The sequence below is a fragment of the Phyllobates terribilis genome, unplaced genomic scaffold, assembly GCF_046119375.1.
Source record: "Phyllobates terribilis strain yellow unplaced genomic scaffold, ASM4611937v1 Scaffold_11__3_contigs__length_659146591, whole genome shotgun sequence".
Taxonomy (NCBI): domain Eukaryota; kingdom Metazoa; phylum Chordata; class Amphibia; order Anura; family Dendrobatidae; genus Phyllobates; species Phyllobates terribilis.
The window spans coordinates 31,588,452-31,615,363 of NW_027362771.1; the positions used below are offsets into that span (position 1 = coordinate 31,588,452).

Sequence of the window (26,912 nt, forward strand, 5' to 3'; positions counted from 1 at the left end):
TCATATATTATATAGAGTCATTACAAACAGAGTGATCTATTTCAAGTGTTTATTTCTATTAATGTTGATGATTATGACTATGTGATGGCTTTTGATCGCTTTCTATTCCGATTTTTGGGGAGGCAGAGTGAACAAAAGCCAGCAATTCAGGAATTGTTTTTTTTTTTCGTTGGGGGGGTTATGCCGTTTCACATGTGGTAAAATTGATAAGGTAGCTTTATCCTTCTGGTCAGTACGTTTACAGCGGTACCACACTTCTTTCTTTTTTTATGTTTTGGCGCTTTTCCACAATAAAAACTTTTTTGTATCACTTTATTCTGAGAGCTGTAACTTTTTATTTTCCAGCTGATGGAGCTGTATGGCAGCTTGTTTTTTGTGGGACAAGATGACGTTTTTACCGTTACCATTTTTATTTATATTCGTCTTTTTGATTGCATTTTATTACACTTTTTTTCCAGCTTGGTGATATAGCATAGTTTGCTGTGTTTATTTTGGTTCCTTTTTACGGTGTTCATTGAAGGAGTTAACTAGTATGACTTTTATAGATCGAGTTGTTCCGGACTCAGCAATACCAAATATGTGTACTTTTTCCTTTGTTTATTTTTATTTTTTTACATAAAAATGTGTATTTATTAATGTAATTTTTTTATTATTTAAAAAAATATATATTTTTTTATACTTTATTAACTGTTTTTAACTTTTTTACTTAGCCCCTCTATGGGACTTTCACTTTTTTCACTTTTTTTCACAGGTATTCACAGGTATACTGCATTGCAATGCACTAGCATTGGAGTGCATTATACCAATACTGAAAGTTTCTTAGACCATGCTGTAAGCATGCTGTAAGCATGGTCTCAGAAGCTTTCCGTACATTGGTTGCCATTACGACCCTGGGTCATCATGGCAACAATCAGGCCCCTGTGATGACGCCGCGGGGGAGCCGATCTGGAGGCAGAGGGAGCTCCTGCTTCTCTGCCAGCCTCCTGAATGCTGCGATCGCGTCGCAGCATTTAGGGGGTTCACAGCCATGGACAGTGCTGGCACCGCTTCTGGCTGCTAGTGGAGGAGCCCAGGCACTGGCAGCACTGAGCTCTGATCGGGCAGGAGGTGCTGATGTTTTAGCATCTCGTGCACAATCGTGCTGTGATCGGTCAGCCAGATTGCCTAATCAATCACAGCGATCTAGGTGCAGGGACCGACAGCATGGGTCCCTGCACCCCTTCCCCTGCCGCTCAGCTGTCACTGACAGCTGTCAGCGCTGAGCTGTCACTGAGTGTTCACATGCAGTGACAGTTCAAAGTCATGACAGACATAGCTCGTCTTGGTGCGGGTACTGACACCTGCTCATGACGGGCTATGTCTGTCATTGGTCGTAAAGGGGTTAATGCGTTTTTACAGTACAGAAATGCTCACACTGGAAATAATGCACTGAAAAACACAAAAACACATAGCTCACAAACGTCTTTAGACACACAGCGGTCATAAATTTTCATTAAATCATATCCACTTTGTTTGGACAGTTAAATGCAGAAGAATTTCTGTGCGAAAAAATGCCGCATGTGTTTGGCAATAACCACAGCTCACCTCACAAAAAAACAAGACTTTATATAATGAATCTTACAGAAAAATCACAAAGTTCTGACTGTTACAGCTATGAATGAATGAACTGAAAATACATCCATAGGTCCAACCATCCCAGATATATTAGGTAACAATCACCCCACTGTCATAGGCAGTCTGCTGAATGCCCCTTGCCCCCTCTGCCAAGGTAGAAAAAAACTGCAAATTGGTGAGGCTAAGGCTAGGGTCACACCAACATATTTTCTCTCATCCAAGAGAAACAGGCCGATTATTATAATCACACTCTGATCAAACTCTAAAAAAAAATAATAATTTCTCAACCTTCTCCTTCTGTCAGTCTTGTGAAAATTGGATTGCACTTAGGTGTCATCTGAGTGCAGTCTGACATTTTCCACAGACTCATTGACTTGCTTTACCAAGTGTGATCAAAAAATCAGATCCAACCCAGTCATGCTGCAATTTTTTCCTGAGGAAAAAAAAAGGATACGTGCATGGCCCCATAGAATATCATTGATCCGAGTGCAATACGGTTATGTGCACGAACTCTAGAGGTGTGTGGAAAAAGGAGGAAGGGTCAGAGAGCTGCAGCACTGAATCCACACTGAGGAGAATACATCGATCCCGCTGGTGATCCATCCCGCTGGGTGGATGTTGGCACTCCGGACTCGGTAATCCAAGTTTAATTATATTAAAACATTAAAAACTGTCTAATGCTCTTCTGGCAAAAAGGGTGCGCCCTTAGTCGTAGCACGGGTGTGTGGTTAAAGACATGCCCAAAGTTTGACACTGCTATTTTATGAATATTGGGAGGTTTGCTTTTAAATGGTTATTCTCAACTTGTGTGTTCAGTAGAACACTTGTGCATAGCCTTTCACTTCACTGATTCTGGGGGAGGGGTGGACTCCTCCTTAAGTGACATTCTTGGTTCAGTAGCTTTGTCCTACTGCTGAGCTTCTTCTTGATACTTCTTCTGAATTTTTTTTATCAATATATTTACGCTGAAAAAATATATAAACGCAAAACTTGTTTTTATTCCCATTTTTCATGAGTTGAACTCAAACATCTAGGGCCTTTTTCTCTCAAAAATTTGTCTAAATCTTTGTCAGTGAGCTCTTCTTCTTTGCCGAGATAATTCACCCACCTCACAGGTGTGGCATATCAAGATGCTGATTAAACAGTATGATTATTGCACAGGCGTGCGTTAGGGTGGCCACAATAAAAGGCCACTCTAAAATGTGCACTTTTATCAAAAAGCACAATGCCACAGATATTGCAAGTTTTGAGGGAGGGTGCAATTGGCATGCTGACTGCAGTAATGTCCACCAGAGATGTTGCCCGTGAATTGAATGTTCATTTCTCTACCATAAGCCTTTTATTGTGGCCAGCCTAAGCCATACCTGTGCAACAATCATGTTGTCTAATCAGCATCTTAATATGCCACACCTGTGAGGTGGATGGATTATCTCGGCAAAGGTGAAGTGCTCACTAACACAGATATAGACAAATTTATGAACAATATTTGAGAGAAAAAGACCTTTTGTGTATATAGAAAAAGTTTTAGATCTTTGAGTTCAGCTCATGAAAAATAGGGGCAAAAATAAAAGTGTTGCATTTATATGTTTCTTTAGTATACATACAGAGATAATAGTGACTTTGTGCCAGCACATTGCTCTGGAAAAGTGAGAGCAACGATTAGGGGAATTTTGGGTTGGTGGGGCCTTAGATAAGGAGGGGGGATTGTGATTTTGCAGGACTGATAACAGGACGATATGGAGGAGTAGGGAGGCAAGTAGCTAACGGCTATATAGAAATTGATGGGCTCTAGAGAGGTGCCTGAGATCTTGGGCATTAACTCATCTCTTGGAATGCAACTACTGCGCACACTTGGCCAGGTTCTGGTGGTCGGTCTTCTTCACAAAAAGCTGTGGACTATGTAAGATAGAAGTTTCCAGATCAGGAGAATGAAAGCAGATAGTAGAAGAATTGTAAACTCGCTTATTTTCATGCTTTCTAAATTACTGAATCAATTTAATAACATGAGAATATCCCTTTAATACATTCATAGTCTATCTAAATAATATTTGTGTCATTTTTGGATGATTTTACTGTTTTTCTTTTTTTGGTTATTAGAAGTTACGTGTATGAAAATGAAAATAAAAATGTATCGGTCCTTAAAAAATCCCTCACTTCCATAACTTTTATAGCAGATGATAGAACTCACTCATTTTAACACATAAAGTGAAGTGTTTGGCAGTTGTGGTTGGGCTATCATTATTGACTAGGTTAATGGTGATGTTCTTCATTGTTTATTTGCACTTTGTTTTACTATTTCTGCTTTCTTGGTAGGGTTGATTTATCTATGATAGCTTTGTCTCCTCTCATATGGCTGCTTATATTTTGTGAATGTTAAATCTTCCTAACTTAATGGTTATTTAAGTTTGTAATCGGGGCTGGATTTAGATACTTTGAACTCAACAGTGGGAACAATTTGACCAGCCAGACTTGTGCTATACAGATCAAAGACAAATCAAATATAATTACATTGCAGTCTGTGCTTTAACTACTCCCATGAGCAAGTTCATAACACAAAAAATGTGACAAATAGTTTTAATTGATCGGCTCCACTGGCAGCTTCAAATGGTGTTGGCTGCTCCTAATCCACATGGGTTCTGTTGTGATTGGATCCTACTGGAAATTGACCCAGTTTTCCAGATAAAATCTGAACCACTAGAGGATCATTTCTTCTTCTGGTGCTTTACTTCTATCTTTGTTCTAATAAACACAACTGTAAGTTTTATCAAAATATGGCTTGTAAAGTTGAGACCTTTCTTTCTCCTATGGCAATCACATAACAATGCAAAGAATGATTACTATGGAAAAGATTTTTATTTATCCGAGAAGCTTGTAAATAATGGTTCACTAATACTGTATCTAAAATTATACAGCACAAAATATAATCTAATATTACAAGTAAAAGTAACACCATAGACAATAAACAAAAAGTCATTAAAATATGGCTGTAAAGGATAAATATTGTTGATTACGCTGACAAAATCACTAAGCTTATAGATCTGAAATCCCTGTGCTAGGACTTCAAAAATCTTATTGAAAGCAGCTTTCTTTAGTTTTAATTACATGTCTGCTAATTAACAGTAGAAAATTCTCTCCTTGGAGGCCATCGTCATTAATTACCACAGGCAGGTATATATAAATCATAACCTTAGCTTACCTTACTATACATTTTATCATTCCGGTTACTGGACTCATAAACTGCTGAAAGCACTAAGAATCATATTAAGGAACGATCATCATTTTTTCCTCACATACCTTATTGCACATAAGTGATGAATGCTTGATGCTTTACTTTTTTCGCCATCATGGGATGGCAGCAGAGAACATCTTTACGTTCAATTTGCATCCATACTCTTCGTCACACTAGTGCTCATGGAGTGCCAAACATCATACATTCTCAGAACCGATGGAGGAGCTGTTGCTGGGCTGCTTTTGTGTTTCTAGTATTAGGCTGCATGTTATGGCAGTGCAGTCAGTTAACTGCCACCTACCTTCAGTATCCCACACAAGAGAAGGTTATACTGGTAAACAGTGCTCGGCTTCCATTTCCAGCCATCACTTTTTGCAATCTTAATCGGGCGCGTAAATCCCATCTTAATTCATCAAGATACAAGGCTCTAAATGACCAATTATCACTGATGTCAGATCACGAAAAGGAACATGGTCTAACCAGTAATGCATGGGAAAGAAAATTTGCTTTTGCTATGTCTCAGCTAAGTACCCAAGAGCAGATGGCTTTAGGACACCAGCTACAAGACATGCTGATTTCCTGTGTCTTTCATGATATGTCCTGCAATGAAAGGTTAGCATGGTTAAATTAAGCTTCTTGAAACCTTACAGAATATAATGCTAAAGTGATTGCAATAATTGACTTATCCTTGTTACTTTGTATTAATGCAATATCTTAACATACTTTTTACATTGGCTCCAAGGTAGAGCAATAAAGGTTATAAAGGAGGTCGAATATCATCTAATATAGAGAGTTACTATATGCTAGTAGCACTTTTTTTTGCTTGACTTGCGCACTCCTTGTGTTATATAAAAATGCCATTCACCTGAATAGATGCCATATTTTACTAATTTTATGACGCAGATACTTTTAAAAATGTATTGTCACTGATAAAACCAAGGGGCAGAACTGCTTTGGTGTACAGGCTCAACAGACTAATCTGAGCATTTCTGCGTCTTGGTTTGAGCAATTGACTTGAGTTTCAAGATCTAGACAGATCAAAACTACTAAAATGTGGCTATAACATATCAAACCATGTTTAACCCTTTCATGCAGTGGCAATTTTCTGTTTTTTCACTTTCGCTTTTTCTCCCCTTCTTCCAAGAGCCATAACTTTTTTAGCATTCTGTAAATATAGCTGTATGAGGGCTTGTTTTTTGCTGGACGAGTTGTAACTTTGCATGACACTTCATTTAATCATGTAATGCACTGGAAAATGGGAAAAAATCCAAGTGTGTTGTAATTGCAAAAAAAGTGCAATTTCTCAATTGTTTTGGGGTTTTTTATTTACCATGTTTACTATATAGTAAAACTAACGTGGCAATATAATTCTCCAGGTCAGTACCTGGCTTTCCTGGCTTTCACAGGAAAATCTTAATGACAGGCATGGGGTTTTTTAGCAAACCCCTGGCTGAAATAACCACCCATCAGCGCCCCACGATCACTTCACGGGCCTATGGGAGCGTGGAACAACACGCTCCTATCGGCGCATGATAAATGCTTCTGTCAGAGATTTACAGCAGGATTTAACAGGTTAACAGCTGCAGGTGGAGGCGCAGATATTAGAGGCACATGATGGCTGATTAAATCAGCCGTCATGTGCGGGGAAAGATGTGGGCTTGGCTTGCAAGCCCCCATCAAAGACATGGACACGACATATGACATATGTTTATGTCATACTGTATGTCGTGGAGGGGTTATAAGTAAAGTTATCCTTTAATATATGGGGTAAATGTCCTTGTAGTAACAGAATGAACATGGAAATACACATCTGGAGATTCTAGTAGGAGACAGAATATGAAAGGGTACCTCATACTTTCTTGTTCAAGCAAATGTTCTACAAAGACTGTACATGCGATGATATGTATTGATAAATAGCACAGTATATCACAGATTATTTATTTTTTAGTGACTTTATATCCACTGCCAGATCCTTATAAGGGATTTTATTAAAAGCTACAACATGTGAAAGGTAATTCCATCCAATATGAATCAGTGGCATGGTGATGTTGTATGATTATAGTAATATGATATTTTACCTACTTCAATTTGGAAGGATTACGAGTTAAATAAAACTCCAAGTTAAAAAAATATTTGTTGGATTTGAATGATAGGGCTTATAAATCATAGCTACGATATATATACAGTACAGACCAAAAGTTTGGACACACCTTCTCATTTAAAGATTTTTCTGTATTTTCATGACTATGAAAATTGTACATTCACACTGAAGGCATCAAAACTATGAATTAACACATGTGGAATTATATAGTTAACAAAAAAGTGTGAAACAACTGAAAATATGTCTTATATTCTAGGTTCTTCAAAGTAGCACCTTTTGCTTTGATGACTGCTTTGCACACTCTTGGCATTCTCTTGATGAGCTTCAAGAGGTAGTCACCGGAAATGGTCTTCCAACAATATTGAAGGAGTTCCCAGAGATGCTTAGCACTTGTTGGCCCTTTTGCCTTCACTCTGCGGTCCAGCTCACCCCAAACCATCTCGATTGGGTTCAGGTCTGGTGACTGTGGAGGCCAGGTCATCTGGCGTAGCACCCCATCACTCTCCATCTTGGTCAAATAGCCCTTACACAGCCTGGAGGTGTGTTTAGGGTCATTGTCCTGTTGAAAAATAAATGATGGTCCAACTAAACGCAAACCGGATGGAATAGCATGCCGCTGAAAGATGCTGTGGTAGCCATGCTGGTTCAGTATGCCTTCAATTTTGAATAAATCCCCAACAGTGTCACCAGCAAAGCACCCCTACACCATCACACCTCCTCCTCCATGCTTCACGGTGGGAACCAGGCATGTAGAGTGTGTCACCCTGGCCTGGATGCCACAAAATATAATAAAGCTGTGTCTGAGAGCAAGGGGGAGGTTCTCTGGTCAGGGGAACATTAGCATGCAATACCTCCTGTCTCAGGCCAGTAGGGGGAGCAGGCTGCCCCTATAAAAGCTGGTGCTGGGGGCAGGGTTAGAGAGAGCTGGACGACCTGTCTCAGGATTCAGGTCCCAGAGCAGAGAGGGACAGTTGTATTGCACCTAAGAGGAATTGTGGCAGTAGGAGAGCCACAAGCCAGAGACAAGAGGCGAAGAGAGCCTGTCTTGGCAGATAACGGACTTAATTTACCAGACTTTGGTGTCTGAGGCTGGGAGGATTCCACATTCTCCAGCAGATAACCAGTCCGCAGGGGACTGTATATTCCTTGGCCTAAGAAACCTGGAGGCCCTGCCACAACAGAAGGGACCAGCAAAGCCGTACAAGGCTGGGAGCAGAAAGGAACCCACGTCGCAGGCCATACAGGCGAGAATACAAGGAAAGCTCGGAAACGTGGGCTGTTACCCTATAACGAGGAGATAGCCAGAAGGAGCATAGAAAGCACGGTAGGCCTACACCCTCACCCTGACCAGGGCCAATTTCCCCGTTGCTCTCAGACATCCAGGTCCCCTCCTAGCTGGGACTGTTTGTGGGTCAATTTACCTGTTCTAGTAAAGACCCTGGACTGCAACCTGTTGTCTGCGTGCTCCTTGTTCCTCCAGCACTATCAGCACTGGGACTCTCACTACCATCACTCCCAACATCCATTATACTCCCGTGGGGCTGCACTCTTCCCGTGGGGAGTCACACTACCCTAGCTGCACACCTCATCAGCCCCAGCGGTCTGCATGCAGCGGCGGTTCCTAATAACCGCAATCCACGGGTGGCGTAGTCGGACATAAACATCAGCACATAACGGACTACCACTGGCCTGACCACCCTGAGCCACGGAACCGGGTTGCCACTACTACTCCCATCGTTCCCCTACTGCCCGGATCCGAGTGCCCCACGGCCCAGGGGGCGAGTCAGCTTTGGCGTAGTCGGCAGGATTGTAACCATCCCGCCACAAACGGGTATTGCGTGCCTGAAAGAGACTTTGCACTTACCTGAAAAGAGGTTTCCCGCCATCCGGAGCCGTTTCCCGCCATTTCCAGCCGTCTCCCGCCATCTTCCATCGGTTCCCGCCATCTTCAGCCGTTTTCCCGCCATCGGGCGCCATCTTCAGGACGCCGCGCGGGAAGAAGAGGGGCGTGGACGTCCAAAGCGCGCGAGACCCGAAGCTCCGCCCCACGCACCGACGCTGCGCAAGGTCCTGGAAGGGAGAGAGAGCGACGCTGACGTCATCAGGACGCGACGCAAGGTCCTCGTCCAGAGCAGCAACAGCGGAGCCGTGGCCTACAGAAGAGGATCGTCGGGAGGTAGGCCACGCTTAACTAGGGGGGAGGAAGATGTCGGACACAGAGGCTCCCACTACCACCAATGCGGCTGCAGCAGCGGTGATGCCCTTTTCCCTGCCCTACATCCCTGGAGCGGCCTGGCTGCCCAAGTACTCAGGGGAGCCCCATGCCCTAACTGACTTTAAGGAAAGGCTGTACAGTTTGTTCCAAGTCTACCCCCTGACAGAGGAACAGAAGGTCAGCATATTAACAGGGCAGTTAACTGGCGCAGCCCAGAGGGAGGTAAAATCATGGCCCACTGAGGAGAAAAGAACCGTGAAGGGTATTCTGGCCCGGCTGCGGGGTACCTTTGACACACGTACCTCCGCTGAGATTAAAATGAGGTTCTATGGATGTAAGCAGCGGGCACAGGACAGCATCAGAGACTATGCCCTAAATTTGCAGGAAGCCCTAAGGGCCATCCAACAAACTGACCCTGGCAGCGTGCAGGAAACGGATAAGCTGCTAACAGAACAATTCATAGAAGGTCTGCTGTCTAGCGCCCACAGGGCCCAACTGCGCCTCATGTTCTTTCAGAACCCTGATCTGACCTTTGCCCAATTTAAGGACAGAGCCATAAGGGTGCTCCGTGAATCCGCAACCAGTGGTGCTATAAACCCCCGGCGCCCTGCTCTCACCTACCACCAGGAGGCGGCGCCCTCCTCTATGGACTCTGTGGGGGCTAATGCACAGGCCCTGAACCAAGCTCCGTCGAAAGATCTGCACCACCAAGTCCAGGAGCTGACCAGGAGCGTCATGGCGTTGACCAGGACCGTCCAGGCGTTGCAAGTGGACCCGTCAAGACCCATCGAGCTGGCTTCAAGTCCGGAGGATGTCCCGTGGCGTCGACAGAGGAGGATCCCGTCGTTCCGAGGGAGGCCCACAGACCGCTACGCAGAGGATGGACAGCCCATTTGCCGTCGATGCAACCAGCCCGGACACATTTCCAGGTACTGTAATTTAAACGGGTCCAACCTGGGGCAGAGGGCCAACCCCCAGGCATAAGATCACCAGGCCCTTATAATTGGCGTGATAAGTATGTTGGGGGGCACCCGGTTTTACCCGTGGTGCTGGACGGTATCCCCATGAGCGCCTTGCTGGATACTGGGTCGCAAGTAACCACTATCCCATATGTACTTTTTAAGCAGTATTGGACTGATGCTGATATCACACGGTATCCAGACAGTAACTTGAGCATCATCGCCAGTAATGGCTTGCCCGTGCCGCAGATGGGGTTCAAGGAGATGACCATTAAAATTGGTAAAGTTGAACTACCGGTACAGGGAGTAATTATTGTGGACATTGACCGTCGTGAAAGTCACCCTAAAATAACTGTGGGTACTAACGTGATTGAAAATTGTCTTTCAGAGGTAATTGTAATTCTACAACAGGTGGCGGTGAATGCTAGTTCCAGCCAACAGAGAGTCCTCAACAAGGAGATAAAAGCCCTGATGAGACGGCAGCAGGTAGAACTGTCTGGTGGTGAGATCGGTAGCGTAAGACTGAGTGACCCGTTCCCCATTTCCATGCCTCCCAAAAGTGAAATGATGATCTGGTGTCGGACTGCAATCGGGTTGAGAGGTAAAGACTACCAAGCCATGGTAGAACCCGTGTACTCGGACAGCAGGCCCACCATTTTGACAGCCAGGGGGGTGGTTGATGTCCGTCATGGGAGGGTGCCCGTTCACATTCTCAACATTGGGGAGAGGGAGGTACACTTACCCAGGTACGCTACACTTGCCAAACTGTTTGTTGTCGAACACAAAGCTATCAGGGCCGTGGAACCCTTGCCTCCATCTCCACAGGCGGAGGGTAATGGCTTCCTGAAACAAAAGGAAGACTGGTGCCAGAAACTCCATGTGGGTGCTGACTCCACCCCCCTGCACCAAAACCAAGGCGTCTACCGGGTGGTACAGGAGTACGAGAGAGTCTTTAGTAAGCACCCGCTAGACTTCGGCAGAGTAAAAGGGATAGAACACCATATCCCCACACGGAGCCACCCACCAATAAAAGAGAGACACAGACCTGTATCCCCTGCACATTATCAGAACGCAAAGGGCATGCTAAGAGATATGAAAGAAGCTGGGGTCATTAGAGATAGTTGTAGCCCCTGGGCAGCCTCCTTGGTTCTGGTGAAAAAGAAAGACGGCACCATGAGAATGTGCGTGGACTATAGACAAATCAACCGTATCACCCACAAAGACGCATATCCGCTGCCTAGAATAGAAGAGTCTTTAGCCGCACTAAAATCAGCTAATTTCTTTTCTACTTTGGACCTTACTAGCGGGTACTGGCAGGTTACTGTGGCAGAAGCTGACAAGGAGAAGACCGCCTTCACCACCCCGATGGGACTGAGCGAGTTCAAATGTATGCCTTTCGGGCTCTGCAACGCACCAGGGACCTTCCAGCGGTTGATAGAATGCTGTCTAGGGCACCGAAACTTTGAGACGGTCCTCCTTTACCTGGACGACGTTATCGTCTATTCGAAAACCTACGAGGACCATCTAAAGCACCTGGCCGAGGTGTTCGAAGCCCTGGCAGGCTATGGCCTGAAGGTGAAACCATCGAAGTGTCACCTGCTGAAACCAAAGGTCCAGTACCTAGGGCACGTGGTAAGCGCGGAAGGAGTAGCCCCCGACCCTGACAAGGTCACGGCAATCAAGAGCTGGCCAAGCCCCTCGAACATCAAAGAGGTGAGACAGTTTCTCGGGTTGGTAGGCTACTACCAAAGGTTCATCCCCAGGTTCACTAAGATGGCAGCTCCTATGCAGGACCTCCTGATCGGACAGTCTAAGTCCAGAAGTCAAAAGCCACCCTTCAAGTGGGATAAACCGGAAGAGGAGTCCTTCCGCCAGCTAAAGATGGTCCTCACGGGGGATGAGATCCTGGCCTACCCTGATTATGGTCAGCCTTTCATTCTCCACACAGACCCCCACCTGGTTAAGGCTACCCGTTGTATTGGTGATATGGACACCCGGTCACAGACCACACTGTGACCTTAAGAACTCAAGCTGTGCGTCGTCTGTCTGTTAATGTTTTATAGTCATGTATATTATCTTTGTTTACTGTTTAGTCCCGGAGTACTAAATTTTACTAGGGGGGAATGTGTCACCCTGGCCTGGATGCCACAAAATGTAATAAAGCTGTGTCTGAGAGCAAGGGGGAGGTTCTCTAGTCAGGGGAACATTAGCATGCAGTACCTCCTGTCTCAGGCCAGTAGGGGGAGCAGGCTGCCCCTATAAAAGCTGGTGCTGGGGGCAGGGTTAGAGAGAGCTGGATGACCTCTCTCAGGATTCAGGTCCCAGAGCAGAGAGGAACAGTTGTATTGCACCTAAGAGGAAGTGTGGCAGTAGGAGAGCCACAAGCCAGAGACAAGAGGCGAAGAGAGCCTGTCTTGGCAGATAACGGACTTAATTTACCAGACTTTGGTGTCTGAGGCTGGGAGGATTCCACATTCTCCAGCAGATAACCAGTCCGCAGGGGACTGTATATTCCTTGGCCTAAGAAGCCTGGAGGCCCTGCCACAACAGAAGGGACCAGCAAAGCCGTACAAGGCTGGGAGCAGAAAGGAACCCACGTCGCAGGCCATACAGGCGAGAATACACGGAAAGCTCGGAAACGTGGGCTGATACCCTATAACGAGGAGATAGCCAGAAGGAGCACAGAAAGCACGGTAGGCCTACACCCTCACCCTAACCAGGGCCAATTTCCCCGTTGCTCTCAGACATCCAGGTCCTCTCCTAGCTGGGACTGTTTGTGGGTCAATTTACCTGTTCTAGTAAAGACCCTGGACTGCAACCTGTTGTCTGCGTGCTCCTTGCTCCTCCAGCACTATCAGCACTGGGACTCTCACTACCATCACTCCCAACATCCATTATACTGCCCTGGGGCCGCACTCTTCCCGTGGGGAGTCACACTACCCTAGCTGCACACCTAATCAGCCCCAGCGGTCTGCATGCAGCGGCGGTTCCTAATAACCGCAATCCACGGGTGGCGTAGTCGGACATAATCATCAGCACATAACGGATTACCACTAGCCTGACCACCCTGAGCCACGGAACCGGGTTGCCACTACTACTCCCATCGTTCCCCTACTGCCCGGATCCGAGTGCCCCACGGCCCAGGGGGCGAGTCAAGAGTCCATCCGTTCACCTTTTCTGCGTCGCACAAAGACACGGTGGTTGGAACCAAAGATCTCAAATTTGGACTCATCAGACCAAAGCACAGATTTCCACTGGTCTAATGTCCATTCCTTGTGTTCTTTAGCCCAAATAAGTCTCTTCTGCTTGTTGCCTGTCCTTAGCAGTGGTTTCCTAGCAGCTATTTTACCATGAAGGCCTGCTGCACAAAGTCTCCTCTTAACAGTTGTTGTAGAGATGTGTCTGCTGCTAGAACTCTGTGTGGCATTGACCTGGTCTCTAGTCTGAGCTGCTGTTAACCTGCGATTTCTGAGGCTGGTGACTCGGATAAACTTATCCTCAGAAGCAGAGGTGACTCTTGGTCTTCCTTTCCTGGGGCGGTCCTCATGTGAGCCAGTTTCTTTGTAGCGCTTGATGGTTTTTGCAACTGCACTTTGGGACACTTTCAAAGTTTGCCCAATTTTTCTCACTGACTGACCTTCATTTCTTAAAGTAATGATGGCCACTCGTTTTTCTTTACTTAGCTGCTTTTTTCTTGCCATAATACAAATTCTAAGGCTGTGTGCCCACGATGCGTTTTTTAAGCGTTTCCGCAGCGGCAAAAACGCTGCAGAAATGCTTAAAAAACGCATGGTAGAAGGCCTGCCATGTTCCCCAATGATAATCCGCATGTGCTGTGCACATGCTGCGGAAATTTCCACTGCGGATTATCATTGCGGAAAAAACGCAGCACTACCAATTATTTTGCGGAAATGCTGCGTTTTCGTCGCCATTGACTTGCATTAAACCGCATGGATTACTCATCACTGTATATGTAGATGCGCATTCCATGCGTACTAATGTGCGGATGGTACCCGGGTCTAGAGGAGAGGAGACTCTCCTCCGGACCTGGGTACCATAGAAAACTGTAAAAAAAAGAATAAAATAAAAAATAAATATATACTTACCTTCTGGTGGCCCGGGGTGCGCTCCTCCTTGCTTGCCAGCAGTTCGCGATGTACTGAAGGACCTGCGCTGACGTCATAGTCATGTGACAGGTCATGCGACGCTGACGTCGGCAGGTGCTTCAGTGTACCGCTGCCAGCAGACGGGACGGTGAAGCAAGACAGTGTGGGCCATCGGAGGGTAAGCATAGATTTATTTTTTGACATTCTCTCGGGTCACACTATATAAGTCCATGCTGTTTGCATGGATTTATATAGTGTGACCAAGTTGACAAGCACTTTCCAAGTGATGCTAAAATCGCTTGGAAAGCGCTTGTCAACCCGCATGTGGAAATGCAAGTGAAGAACGCTTCACTTCCGCATGTCCCTGGCAGGAAAACGCATGTACAATCCGCATGCGTTTTTTTCTGCCAGGGAGATGCAGAAACGCTCAGGAAAAAATCCTGAGCATTTCTGCATTGTGGGCACATAGCCTAACAGTCTATTCAGTAGGACTGTCAGCTGTGTATCCACCTGACTTCTGCACAACACCACTGTTGGTCCCAACCACATTTATAAGGCAAGAAATCCCACTTATTAAACCTGACAGAGCACACCTGTGAAGTGAAAAACATTTCCGGTGACTACCTCTTGAAGCTCATCAAGAGAATGCCAAGAGTGTGCAAAGCAGTCATCAAAGCAAAAGGTGGCTACTTTGAAGAACCTAGAATATAAGACATATTTTCAGTTGTTTCACACTTTTTTGTTTAGTATATAATTCAACATGTGTTAATTCATAGTTTTCATGCCTTCAGTGTGAATGCACAATTTTCATAGTCATGAAAATACAGAAAAATCTTTAAATGAGAAGGTGTGTCCAAACTTTTGGTCTGTACTGTATACATATATACAGGGTGGTCCAAAAGTAGGTGGACAGAAAGTGTAATAAGGTTATGAAGGGGGAGATTTATCAAACACTAAATTGCAGCCGCCTGTCTGGATCATCCTCCAATAAACCATGAATTAGACGTGGACGATAAGCTTTCCACCCAATAGATTTCAGGATTCGCATGATAGAAGCTCTTGAAATTCCCAATTCCAAAGAGGCTCTTCTGGTGGACTTTTTTGGACTCTGAACAAATGTTTCAGCAACAAGTTGTTTATTATCTTCTGTACTGACTGTTTTGGGTCGACCAGTTTTTGGAGCATTATGGATTGAGCCAGTGGCATTGAATTTGTCACGAATGCGGTAAATGGTTTGTCTCTTTGGGGCTTGAGTCCCAAATCTTTCAACCCAATTTGCTCTAACGGTTTCATCATTTTGAGATTTCCAATACTCTGTTAAAATCCATTTTCTTTGATCTGTATTTACATTATTTGCCATTATGTGTTATCTGAATTATCTGAAAAGAAAACAGATTTGGGGGAGATCTATCTGTGAAAATTAGATCTGTGAAACTGGCTCAGTTGCCCTTAGCAACCAATCAGATTCCAACTTTCATTTTCCAAAGAGTCTGTGAGGAATGAAAAGTGGAATCTGATTGGTTGCTAAGGACAACTGAGCCAGTTTCACTTTACACCATGTTTGATAAATCTCCCCCTTCATAACCTTATTACACTTTCTGTCCACCTACTTTTGGACCACCCTGTATATACACATATATATAGTGGTGTGAAAAAATGTTTGCCCCTGTCCTAATTTCTTATTCTTTTGCATGTTTGCCACACTTAAACGTTTCAGATCACAAAACAAGTTTAAATATTAGACAAAGATAACACACATTGCAGTTTTTAAATCAAGGTCTTTATTATTAAGGGAAAAAGAAAATCAAACCTACAGGGCCCTGTGTGAAAAAGTAATCCCCCCCAAAACATGAATTAACTGTGGTTTATCACATCTTTGGGAAGCCGAGTTCAATTTCCCTAGCCACACACTGGCCTGATTACTGCCACACCTGTTCTCAATCAAGAAATCACTTAAATAGGACCTGCCTGACAAAGTGAAGTAGACCAAAAGATCCTCAAAAGCTAGATATCATGGTGCGATCCAAAGAAATTCAGGAACAAATGAGAAACAAAGTAATTGAGATCGATCAGTCTGGAAAGGGGTTATAAAGCCATTTCTAAGCTTTGGGACTCCAGTGAACCACAGCAGGAGCCATTATCCTTAAATGGCGAAAACATGGAACAGTTGTAAACCATCCCAGATGTGGTCAGCTGACCAAAATTACCCTAAGAGCACAGCAGCGACTCATCCAAAAGGCCACAAAAGACTCCACAAGTACATCTAAAGAACTGCAGGCTTCACTTGCCTCAGTTAAGGTCAATGTTCATGACTCCACCATAAGAAAGAGACTGGGCAAAAATGGCTTCCATGGCAGAGTTTCAAGACAAAAACCACTGCTGATCAAAAAGAACATAAAGGCTTGTCTCAGTTTTGCCAAAAAACATCTTGATGATCGCCAAGACTTTTGGGACAATACTGTGGACTGACAAGACAAAAGTTTAACTTTTTGGAAGGTGTATGTCCCTTTAAATCTGGAGTAGAAGTAACACAGCTTTTCAGAAAAGGAACATCATACCAACAGTAAAATATGGTGGAGGTAGTATGATGGTGTGGGGCTGTTTTGCTGCTTCAGGACCTAGAAGACTTGCTGTGGTAAATGGAACCATGAATTCTGCTATCTACCAAAAAATCCTGAAAGAGAATGTCTGGCCATCTGTTCGTGACCTCAAGCTGAAGCGCACTTGAGTTATGCAGCAGGACATTGATCCAAAACACAGCAGCAAGTTCAACTGTGAATGGCTTAAGAAAAACAAAATTAAGACTTTGGAGTGACCTAGTCGAAGTCCTGACCTTAATCGGATTGAGATGCTGTGGCATGACCTTAAAAAGGCAGTTCATGCTCGGAAACCCTCCAATGTGGCTGAATTACAACAATTTTGCAAAGATGAGTGGGCCAAAATTCCTGCAGAGCGCTGTAAAAGACTCATTGTCAGTTATCGCAAAAGTTTGATTGCAATTGTTGTTGCTGCTAAGGGTGGCCCAACCAGTTATTAGGTTTAGGGAGCAATCACTTTTTCACACAGGGCCCTGTAGGCTTGGATTTCTTTTTCTCTTAATAATAAAGACCTTCATTTAAAAACTGCATTTTATGTTATCTTTGTCTAATATTTAAATTTGTTTTGTGATCTGAAACATTTAAGTGTGACAAACATGTAAAAGAATAAGAAATCAGGAAGGGGTCAAACACTATTTCACACCACTGTATGTGTGTGTATATCCAGTGGGGAAGTAATAAGTATTTGATACACTGACAATTTTGCATGTTTTCCCACCTACAAAGAATGGAGAGGTCTGTAATATTTATTGTATGTACACTTCAACTGTGAGAGACAGAATCTAAAAATAAAAACCAGAAAATCACCTTGTATGATTTTTAAATAGTTAAATTGCTTATTATTGCATGAAATAAGTATTTGATCACCTACCAACCAGCAAGAATACTGGCTCTCTGTTAGGCCGGTACGCAGGAGAAGGGCTTTCTCGCGGCGTCCGGCCAAGCCCTTTCCTGCTGGTCAGCAATTGTCAGCATTTAGGTTCCATTCTAGGGATTCTAAGCGTGGTTTCTGCGTTTCTGCTCATGTGCCGCTAAGCCACGCCCATTGCGGTCATGTGGCACTAAGCCACGCCCCATTGTGATCATGTGCCGCTACGCCACGCCCCCTGCTGTTTGGTACAGCGTGGTTGGTTGTCCTGAAAGGCTGGGGCTGTCTCTAGTGTATTTAAGTGCTCCGTGGGCTCCACCTCGGTGCCTAGCCTATCTCTTTCTAACCTGGGGTGAGGTCTCTGGCAGTAAATGCAGTGTGTGAGAGTCTGTAATGGGTCTGGGAGGTGAAACCTCTGAGCAACTATACAAAGGGGCAGTCCTTGTAAGGAAGCGGGTGGCTCCCAGGGAAGGCGGGCAGGTAGTCATGGCAAGTGACAGGGACAGTCTCTGGGTAGAAGGGCAGGAGGTCACGGCAAGTGACGGGGACAGTCTCTTGACAGGCGGATGGTCACGGCAAGTGACAGCAGGGTAAGAGTCTCTAGACGGGCAGGTGGTCACGGCAAGTGACAGCAGGGAAAGAGTCTCTAGACGGGCAGGTGGTCACAGCAAGTGACAGCAGGGAAAGAGTCTCTAGACGGGCAGGTGGTCACGGCAAGTGACAGCAGGTAAAGAGTCTCTAGATAGGCTAGCAGGCAGGTAGCAGGTGAGCGCTCCCAGGTGAGCGGGCAAGAGTCTCTGGACAGGCAGGTGGTCACGGCAAGTGACGGCAGAGCCTCCAGGTAGGCTAGCAGGCAGGTAGCAGGTAAGCGCTCCCAGGTGAGCGGGCAAGAGTCTCTGGACAGGCAGGTGGTCACAGCAAGTGACGGCTAAGCCTCCAGGTAGGCTAGCAGGTAGGTAGCAGGTGAGCGCTCCCAGGTGAGCGAGTAAGAGTCTCTGGACAGGCAGGTGGTCACAGCAAGTGACGGTTAAGCCTCCAGGTAGGCTAGCAGGCAGGTAGCAGGTGAGCGCTCCCAGGTGAGCGAGTAAGAGTCTCTGGACAGGCAGGCAGGTATCAGGCAGGTATCTGGCAGGTACTTTCTGGTCCGCAGGCGGACTGATCCATAGACAGACTGGTAGGTGCTGGTAGGCAGACTGTTGGACCACAGGATAGCAAGCAGGTAAGCAGATATCAGGCAGGTATCAGGCAGGTATCAAGCAGGAATCTGGCAGGTGACTGGCAGGTAACTGGTAACGGGACCTGAGGGCTGAAGCAGAGTTGAAAGGCTTTGCAACAACATTGCTCGGGCACCTCCATTTTGGAGGAGGTGCCTTATATGTGGTGAGGTCCTCCGGCCATTGGCCGGGGACTCCTTAGGACGGCGCGCGCGGCCCCTTTAAGAGAGGGGGAGCGCGCGCCCTAAGCACAGAGGCCGGGAAGCAGCGCGCGCTGCCAGCAGAGCGGGAGGAAGACGCCGGGCACGGAGCGGAGAGGTGAGGGGAATGGCGTCCCTGCCTAGCAGGAGGCAGGGACGCCGACGCTACAGTACCCCCCCCTTTAGGCCCCCCCTTTTTTAGGCCAGACAGAAATTTATCAAGGATGAGCGGGGCATGGATGTTCTCCCGGGGCTCCCATGTTCTTTCCTCAGGACCAAACCCCTTCCAATCCACTAGAAAAAAAGGTCCTTCCTCTTACCCTTTTGGTGGCCAGAATGTTCTCTACCTCAAACTCGTTTTCAGTGGTAACCGGAGCAGGAGGCGTACCTGTAGACTTGGAAAAAGAGTTAAGTATCACGGGTTTGAGTAGAGATACATGGAAGGAGTTAGGAATTCGCAAATTGGCCGGGAGTTTCAATTTATAGGCCACCGGGTTGATTTGTTTGATAGCTTCCAGTGGACCGATGAACCGAGGCCCTAACTTGTAGGAAGGAATCTTGAGCCGGACATATTTGGACGAGAGCCAGACCTTATCTCCAGGACGGAATTGTGGTGGATCCAGACGTCTCTTGTCAGCCTGTTTTTTCATCCGCTCGGATGACTGAAGAAGTGTGGATCTGGTACTTTCCCAAATGGAGGAAAATTCGTTAACGAGAGATTCCGCAGCCGGATTGTCCACCGAGGCGGAGACGGGAAACGGGATCCGAGGATGCTGACCGAAGACTACAAAAAACGGGGATTTGGAGGAAGATTCACTCTCGTGATTATTGTAAGAAAATTCGGCCCACGGTAAAAGATCCACCCAGTCGGAATGGTGAGCATTAACAAAGTGCCGGAGGTAACTGGTTAAAATTTGGTTGATCCGTTCTACTTGGCCATTGGACTGTGGGTGATAAGCAGAAGAAAAGTCCAAGGTGACCCCCAGCAGTTTACACATGGCTCGCCAAAAACGAGAGGTGAACTGAACCCCTCGGTCGGATACGATGTGGAGAGGAAGACCATGAAGACGGAAGACATGATGGATAAAGTCTTTAGCTAACTCTGATGCAGATGGGAGACCCGGCAGGGGAATAAAGTGAGCCATTTTGGAAAAGCGGTCAGCGACCACCCATATGACCGTACAACCGGCAGAGACAGGGAGGTCCGTTATAAAGTCCATAGCTATATGCTGCCACGGGGCAGCAGGTACAGGAAGAGGAAGGAGACGGCCGGCTGGCAGATGTCTCGGAACCTTGTTGCGGGCGCAGGACACACAGGCTGAAACAAAGTCTATTACGTCCTTGTGCAGGGTAGGCCACCAGTAATGCTGGGTAATAAGCTGGAGGGTCTTTTTCTGACCAGCGTGGCCAGCTAGCTTGGATGAGTGTCCCCAGTGTAGAACCTTCTCACGATCAGGAACAGTTACGAACGTCTTACCGGGTGGAAGACGATTTAGATTCACGGGGGCCACCTGCATTACTTTGGCGGTGGTCGATGATGTGTTTAGGCTCCTCCTCAAGATCAGAGACCAAAAAGGATCGGGATAAGGCGTCAGCTTTGATGTTTTTGTCAGCCGGGCGAAAATGAAGAATGAAATTAAAGCGGGCGAAGAACAAGGACCACCGGGCTTGGCGCGGGTTAAGTCTCTGGGCACTCTGGAGGTAAGCCAAGTTCTTGTGGTCCGTGTAAATTATTACCGGGTGAAGAGCCCTCTCGAGCAGGTAACGCCACTCCTCCAGTGCCAGCTTAATGGCCAACAATTCTCGGTCTCCTATAGAATAATTGCGCTCAGAAGAGGAGAAGAGTTTGGAGAAGAAGCCGCAAGTTACCATTCTTCCGAAAGACGACTTTTGGGTAAGTACTGCTCCGGCTCCAGAGGAAGAAGCGTCGACTTCTAGAAAGAGGCGGAGGAAAAAGCTAGTTTTAAGGAAAGGAAGGCCTCCTCTGCTTCGGGCGGCCATTCTCTGGGATTAGCGCCCTTACGGGTGAGCGCCGAGATAGGGGCAGTCTGGGAAGAGAAGTGCGGAATGAAGAGGCGGTAGTAGTTGGCGAAGCCCAGGAACCGCTGAATAGCCTTCAACTCCTCTGGTCGGGGCCACTTCTGGATGGCAGACAGTTTCTCAGGGTCCATTTGTAGGCCGGTCTGAGAGATTATGTAGCCCAGAAACGGAAGCGAGGTCTGCTCAAAGAGGCACATCTCATATTTAGCGTAGAGGTGGTTCTGCCTGAGCCTGAGCAGGACCTGACGAACGTCCCTCCGGTGAGTGAGAAGATCCAGAGAGAAGACCAAGATGTCGTCCAGGTACACCACCACGCAGGAGTAGAGAAGGTCACGGAAGATGTCATTGACCAACTCTTGAAAGACGGTGGGAGCATTACAGAGACCGAAGGGCATTACAAGATATTCATAGTGGCCGTCCCGGGTGTTGAATGCCGTCTTCCATTCATCCCCCTGACGGATACGGACCAGATTATACGCCCCACGGAGGTCCAGCTTGGTGAAGATTCTAGCCCCCCTCAGACGGTCAAATAATTCAGGAATGAGCGGAAGGGGGTATTTATTCTTCACTGTGATCTGGTTAAGGCCTCTATAGTCTATACAGGGACGGAGTGAGCCATCCTTCTTTTTGACGAAGAAGAAGCCTGCTCCCACCGGCGAGGTAGATTTCTGGATAAATCCCCGGGCCTGATTCTCCTCAATATATTCAGACATGGACCGGGTCTCAGCAGCGGACAAAGGGTAAATACGCCCACGGGGAGGAGTAGCGTCGGGCATCAGGTCAATTGGGCAGTCGTATGGTCTATGAGGGGGTAATGTCTCTGCTTCTCTTTTATTAAAGACGTCCGCAAAAGACCAATAGGGAACCGGTAGGCCGGGTAGATTGGCTGGGGTAGGAGAAGGACGAGCAGGATGAACGGGAACTAAACAAGTCTTATGGCAGTCCTGTCCCCAGCAAAGAACTTCTCCGGTCTGCCAATCAAGCACGGGTGCGTGTCTCTGGAGCCAAGGTAGGCCTAGCAAGAGAGCGTGAGAGAGTCCAGGCAGAACATGGAAGAAGATGCTCTCAGAGTGCAGCATTCCCACCTGCAGAGTTATGGATTCGGTGATGAGTTGGATGGGATGTGGTAAGAGGCCCCCATCCACGGCGGCGACAGATAAGGGTACAGCCAGAGGTTTGGTGGGAATGCGGTATTTCTCTACCAGGGACTGAGAAATGAGATTTCCGGCAGCTCCAGAGTCAAGTTGAGCCAGTTCAAAATAACGGTTCTCCCCGCAGATGATAGAGACCGACAGCATTAGAGATGGAGAGGGTTTATTTCTGTCTAGGGCGACCTCTCTGAGCGATCCTAGACACAGGCGTTTCCCGACCTCTCTGGGCAGGAACGGATCCGGTGCTCCTTACTGCCACAGTAGAAGCAGCTCCCCTCGGCACGGCGTAATTCTTGACGGGTCTTGACCATCTTGGTCTGGTCGACCTGCATAGGCCTGGGTGAGTGCGCCGGAGGAGTAACGGAGGAAGTGACGGGTCTCTGGAAGGTAGGGGCAAGGCGTGGAAACCTCCTCTCACGGGTGACCTCTTTGGTGCGCTCCTGGAACCGGATGTCAATCCGGGTGGCAAGTGTAATTAAGTCGTCGAGAGTGGTAGGAATGTCCCGACCGGCGAGTTCATCTTTAATACGGCCGGACAGACCCTCCCAGAAGACGGACACCAGGGCGTCGTTATCCCAGGCAAGCTCTGAAGCAAGGGTACGGAACCGTATGGCATATTGGCCCACGGTGAGACTTCCTTGGCGGAGGCGTAGCAGAGATGAGGCGGATGAGGTCCTCCGTCCTGGTTCGTCGAACACCTTCCGGAAAGCCGAGAGAAAGGCTGGCAGATTGGACACCAGGGGGTCTCCTCTCTCCTATAGAGGATTTAGCCAAGCCAGCGCCTCCCCCATGAGATGGGACATGATGAAGGCTACTTTGGCTCGGTCGGTGGAAAACTGATGTGCCAACAGTTCGAAGTGCAGAGTGCACAGGTTAATGAAGTCCCGTGCCTGACCGGGATCTCCGCCAAAACGAGGCGGGGCGGTGAGGCGGGGACCGGGAAGAGATGCCATGGAATTGATGGGCAGCGACGCTGCCGGGGTAGGAGTCGTGCGACTGGAAGCCGGTCCCGAAGATGTAGTCAGTGTGTCCAGGCGGGAGTTAACACTACGCAGGTGACTCAGGATGGTCTCCTGTTGGGACCTCTGACGGGACAGTTCATGGCATAGGTCCGAGAGCGAGGGAGCTTGGGTGCCACCGGGTTCCATGGCCCGAGCAAACTGTAACGGGTCTGGGAGGTGGAACCTCTGAGCAACTATGCAAAGGGGCAGTCCTTGTAAGGAAGCGGGTGGCTCCCAGGGAAGGTGGGCAGGTAGTCACGGCAAGTGACAGGGACAGTCTCTGGGTAGAAGGGCAGGAGGTCACGGCAAGTGACGGGGACAGTCTCTTGACAGGCGGATGGTCACGGCAAGTGACAGCAGGGAAAGAGTCTCTAGACGGGCAGGTGGTCACGGCAAGTGACAGCAGGGAAAGAGTCTCTAGATAGGCTAGCAGGCAGGTAGCAGGTGAGCGCTCCCAGGTGAGCGGGCAAGAGTCTCTGGACAGGCAGGTGGTCACGGCAAGTGACGGCAGAGCCTCCAGGTAGGCTAGCAGGCAGGTAGCAGGTGAGCGCTCCCAGGTGAGCGGGCAAGAGTCTCTGGACAGGCAGGTGGTCACAGCAAGTGACGGCTAAGCCTCCAGGTAGTCTAGCAGGTAGGTAGCAGGTGAGCACTCCCAGGTGAGCGAGAAAGAGTCTCTGGACAGGCAGGTGGTCACAGCAAGTGACGGTTAAGCCTCCAGGTAGGCTAGCAGGCAGGTAGCAGGTGAGCGCTCCCAGGTGAGCGAGTAAGAGTCTCTGGACAGGCAGGCAGGTATCAGGCAGGTATCTGGCAGGTACTTCCTGGTCCGCAGGCAGACTGATCCATAGACAGACTGGCAGGTGCTGGTAGGCAGACTGTTGGACCACAGGATAGCAGATAGCAAGCAGGTAAGCAGATATCAGGCAGGTATCAGGCAGGTATCAAGCAGGAATCTGGCAGGTGACTGGCAGGTAACTGGTAACGGGACCTGACAGCTGAAGCAGAGTTGAACGGCTTTGCAACAACATTGCTCGGGCACCTCCATTTTGGAGGAGGTGCCTTATATGTGGTGAGGTCCTCCGGCCATTGGCCGGGGACTCCTTAGGACAGCGCGCGCTGCTTCCCGGCCTCTGTGCTTAGGGCGCGCGCGCTCCCCCTCTCTTGCCAGCAGAGCGGGAGGAAGACGCCGGGCACGGAGCGGAGAGGTGAGGGGAACGGCGTCCCTGCCTAGCAGGAGGCACGGACGCCGACGCTACAGAGTCGTTGTCAAGGGTTCCTGTTATGTGCTCCCCAGTCATCCTAGCCATCAATTAGGGCTAGGGGAATGCTGTGAGCAGCATGCTCTACCGTGTCGGTTCACCGGTTGGTGTCCACGCCACGGAGGCGTCCTCGCTACTGATCCAGCATTCCAGGTCTCCGCCATTGTGTGTGTGGTCACACTGACGCTTTTACACCCATGTGTTGGGTGCTGCAGAGATCCTCCTCCTCTTTAGGAAATTAGGTTCCAGGCCTTTCCTGGCCTGCAGCTATCTGCAGCTCTATACGCCACCATCTAGTGCTCAGGCGTTTCTTGCTGCCCAATCCCTCCTGCTCTGCACAGCGGTGTCTTGCAGTGCAGAAGTTTATTAGTTTAGTTTCCAGAGTGTTGCTAACTCCCAGCATAGTACTTTGTTTAGTTACTACTTGTGTGTACACTTAACACACTAGTTTATTTCTTTCTCTGTGCTTAGCTGAACATTCCTCTGGGACTCAGCTGCTGCATCTCCTCTGCAGTCCGGTGGACCCCGACGTGTCCTTTAGGTTTTATTTTATTTTATTAAAGGACACGTCAGCATAACATTAGACTAGGCCAGGGTCTGGCTGAGTATGACGGCTACTGCACAGAGTCAGAACGGCTCATCCTCGATGCAACGCAGCTGCTGGAGTCTCAGTTGCATCGAGTAGAACAATGTGCGCCGACTCTGGACATTCTAACTCTGACCGCTCAGGCTGTGGGCCAGATGGTAGCCGCCCTAATAACCTCCCCTGTCCCAGCTCCTCGCCTAGCGCTTCCAAATAAGTTTTCTGGGAGCGCTCGTACCTGTCGGAGGTTTCTCAATCAATGTGCGATGCACTTCAAGTTCACTGATAGGTCTAAGGTGGGTTTTATTTTTTCCCTGCTCTCTGAGAGGGCGCTGGAATGGGCTACTCCACTCTGGGAACGGTCGGATCCAGTTGTGCAGACTGTAGCCAGTTTCACAACAGCCCTCAAACAGGTCTTTTTGGGTCCTGAGGTCACCAATGACACTGCCATGCGTCTTCTCGCTCTTAGTCAGGGTACGTCGTCCGTAAGCGACTACGCGGTGCGTTTCCGCACCCTAGCAGCTGAGTTGGATTGGCCAGACAAAGCTCTGATTCCCATTTTCTGGAGAGGTCTGGCCTCCCATGTAAAAGATGCATTGGCTACCAGAGAGGTGCAGTAACAATTGAGGCATTGATTAATCTCGCTACCAGAATTGACCTTCGGTTTGCCGAGAGGCGACTGGAGGTGACTGCTGAGACGCTACGGGAGCGTGCTGCTCCAGCCTTCTCAGTGCCTCTGAATGAGGGTCCAGGCAATTATGACCCCTCTGTGCCCATGGAGGTGTCACACATGGAGGGTCTTCGTCTTCCCAAACGGTCAATAAAATCCGGTCTATTGTCCCACACTCTTCAGGGGTCTGGGCGATGCGCCATTCACTCTCCGCATGTTCAGGGAAACGGGGAGTTCTAGTGTCTGTTGGAGGCGAGTCACTAGAGAATGAATTTGTTTCCTCCAAAATTCTGTTGCCTTCCTCCGTCATTCTTGATCAGAAGACTGTGGAGATAGGAGCCTGTGTGGACTCGGGAGCAGAGGCAAACTTTATATCCACGTCTTTTGCTCAGAGCCATTCAGTTCCATTAATTTTACTTCCTAATCTTGTTAAGATCCGGGTAGTTAACGGGTTTGTTCTGCTTAAGGAGGTTACCCATCGTACTGAGGCTATACAACTCCAGATAGGAACTAGCCATTATGAATCTATTTCTTTCCTGGTGGTGGAGGAGGGGGTGGATTCGGTACTTTTGGGTCTGCCCTGGCTCCGGAGGCATTCCCCCCATCTGGACTGGTCAACTGGTCAGGTTATCCAGTGGAGCTCTTCCGGCCAGGGGAATTGTATTCGTCCGGTGCTTCTGGTTTCTCGTTCTGAGTTACCTCCGGAGCTGTCAGCGTTACCCGTTCAATATGCGGAGTATGCAGATGTTTTCTCCAAAAAGGCTGCAGAGACTCTACCACCTCACCGGGCGTATGATTGCGCCATAAACTTACTTCCGGGTTCTGAACCAGGGTATCCTTTGTCGGTCCCTGAGACAAAAGCAATGTCAGAATACATTGCAGATAATCTGGCAAGGGGATTTATCCGTAAATCTACATCCCCAGCAGAGGCTGGATTCTTTTTTGTCACTAAGAAGGACGGGTCTTTGCGTCCTTGCATTGACTATCATGGTCTTAATGCGGTGACAGTAAAAAATAAATATCCTTTGCCTCTGATTACCGAGCTGTTTGATCGGTTTCGGGGTGCGAGAATTTTCTCTAAATTGGATTTCCGCGGGGCATATAATCT

The 26,912-nt window shown here is 47.7% G+C and overlaps 1 protein-coding gene across 1 annotated transcript in view; it reads left to right on the plus strand.

Annotated features, from left to right (window-relative positions):
* Positions 1-4,958: 4,958 nt before the first annotated feature.
* The window catches only part of LOC141164975 (epithelial sodium channel subunit gamma-like), a 72,256-nt gene continuing 50,302 nt past the window's right edge, over positions 4,959-26,912 (plus strand). The window contains exon 1 of the mRNA XM_073650629.1: positions 4,959-5,455. Within this exon, the coding sequence (XP_073506730.1) occupies positions 4,959-5,455 (497 nt within the window). The remainder of the gene's footprint in view (positions 5,456-26,912) is intronic.